Source organism: Galeopterus variegatus, unplaced genomic scaffold, assembly GCF_000696425.1.
Source record: "Galeopterus variegatus unplaced genomic scaffold, G_variegatus-3.0.2 Scaffold1175, whole genome shotgun sequence".
NCBI lineage: Eukaryota > Metazoa > Chordata > Mammalia > Dermoptera > Cynocephalidae > Galeopterus > Galeopterus variegatus.
Genome location: NW_007727286.1, coordinates 351,309 through 353,466, shown reverse-complemented (window position 1 = coordinate 353,466; position 2,158 = coordinate 351,309). Strand labels below are relative to the sequence as shown.

General features: G+C 50.0%; 1 protein-coding gene across 1 annotated transcript in view; it reads right to left on the bottom strand.

Moving 5' to 3' along the window:
• The window catches only part of TLL2 (tolloid-like 2), a 134,404-nt gene that overhangs the window by 12,330 nt on the left and 119,916 nt on the right, over positions 1 to 2,158 (bottom strand). Inside the window, exons 18-19 of the mRNA XM_008575365.1 lie at positions 1,685 to 1,810; positions 828 to 988 (exon numbers count right to left, since the gene is read on the bottom strand). Of these exons, the coding sequence (XP_008573587.1) occupies positions 828 to 988; positions 1,685 to 1,810 (287 nt within the window). The remainder of the gene's footprint in view (positions 1 to 827; positions 989 to 1,684; positions 1,811 to 2,158) is intronic.

The following is a 2,158-nucleotide window of genomic DNA, read 5'->3' as shown; positions in this document are numbered from 1 at the left end:
AGAGGGGGATAGACATTTGTCTGAAGTCACACAGCTCAGCAGTGGTGGAGCCAGGACTAGATTCCATGTTACCTGCTATAGCAACGATTTTTTTCAAAAAGAACTTAACTGCTATGTGGTCTGATCAATTGCTTTCAAGGTTTTGTTCTTTCTGTGCAATATTCACTTTTGGGTGAGCCCCTCATTGGCATGAGAGTCTCTGTGCATCAGGGACATTGGCATTGGGGTCTCTTCTCAATATCTCAAAGGCCTGACTGGTCAAGTGAGAGCCAGGCCAGTGCATTCTCAAGGTGAGAACCCTGCTCAGCTGGGGCATGGGGAGCATGGAGAAGGCCCTGTGTCCCAGGGGTCCCTCCAGCCCAAGGTGCAGGTGCAGGCACGCCTGACTAGCACTCTGGCTGTAGAGCACTGCCTGGGCCTCAGCTCACTTGGTCATCCACAACCACTGCCCAAGACAGGGAACAGGCTGGCCGTTGTGTCCTTTGTCCTAACTGATCCTCACACCTCCTTTCCCCGCAGCTGGAAACCAACTCCCAGGGGACACACCTGTCCTGACCACCCCTCACCCCCCGCTTCCTCCACTCTTGTCTGATTCTCCTCAGGTTATCAGTGCCAAGGTGGCCAGAGGTGCTCTATCTGCAGAGGACGTGTGGCTGAAGTTGGTGGACAAAATGCTCCCCCAGATTCTGCCCGGCTTGGATCCTATGACCCTCAGAAGCTGCAGTTCCAGTGCAAGCCATCTCCCTGTCTGCTGGGCCTCTCACTAGTTCCCAGCCCTGAGTCACATCTCAGCACAATCCCCAGTTAATTAGAGCAAAGAAACATACGTCATTGCCTTCCAGTTCAAACACTTCAAACTGAAGGGAGATCCGGTATTGAGCGGGGGCCACCACCTGCCAGACACAGTTTTTGTTTGTGGGATACTCCTTGGGCCACCCAGGGCTGGTGATGGTTCCATTCAGCTTGGTAATGAAACCGCCACAGGCCACTGCACGGGGGAAACAGAAACAAGATTCATTTGGTTTTAGTTCCAAGTGACTGCGATTTCCCCCAAGCAGCAATAAGCCCTGCTGTTCTTTAATAATAATAATAAAAAGTTAGACCACCTGATTAATTCAGTGTCCTTTATTCTAGTCTGGTTGTTTCAACTAAAGATTTGGAGGGACGAACTTGGGGACAAGTCTTTACTGCTCTAAAAATAACAACAATGCATTTGTGCTTTCCTGTCACCCCATGGCATAGTTGGGGGCTCCATGTGACTTGGACCAAAGAGGAATTAGAAACGTCTGCAGCAAGATATTCAATGTACCTGGCTTGCATGACTGAGCAGATGCACACAGGTGGCCACAGAAAACGGAGCACCAGCCAGGTCAAAATGAGATGTGCCACAAGCTGAGTCACACCAAAGTGCCCATAGTTTTCTTTGCTTTTATTTCCTACCTTAATAATCATGTGAACTTTACAAGGTCACAGAAGAAAATAAACCGTGGCCCTGGTTTCACAGTTTCTAGGGCAGAGTCCACATAATTTTGGCAGTTGTTTCTCTCTCCAGGAAGTAGGTGGCTCTTCCACCACGTGTGACCATTGTTACTTCAAGCCAGCCAGCTGCCTCATCTCTGCTCCACTTCTCCCAGGACCTGTCTCCCATCCCCTCTCATCCCATCTTGGCGGATACAACACCAACCTTCGCATGTCTTCTTATCGGCAGCCAGCTCGTAGCCAGGGTCACAGGCGCACTTGTAGCTGCCCAGTGTGTTCGCACAGCGATGCTCGCACCCACCGTGATCCGGCCAGGAACACTCATCCACCTCTGTTGGGCAAGGAAGGTGACCCCGGTTAAATCATCACAAAGCCACCCATCCCTCCCATATCCCAAGGTCCCCAGCTAGTGTCCTATAAGAGCAGCTCCTGGTGACCACCTCCCAAGGAGTCTCTTGTCCACGTCTAAAAAACTGGCAGCAGCTACAGGGAAGAGCGGGATCCTGACAGCACTGAGAAGTGAATTCTTTGAGGTGTTCAGTCGGCATTTGTGATTTCAAAAAAACTCACAGTGTTCCATTCCAGAGACTTCATCGGAGACATTAAATGAAGGGTAAGGACACACAGATACATTTCTAGATGAAGATGTATAAATATTCTCTAGACATTAGAACCAGAA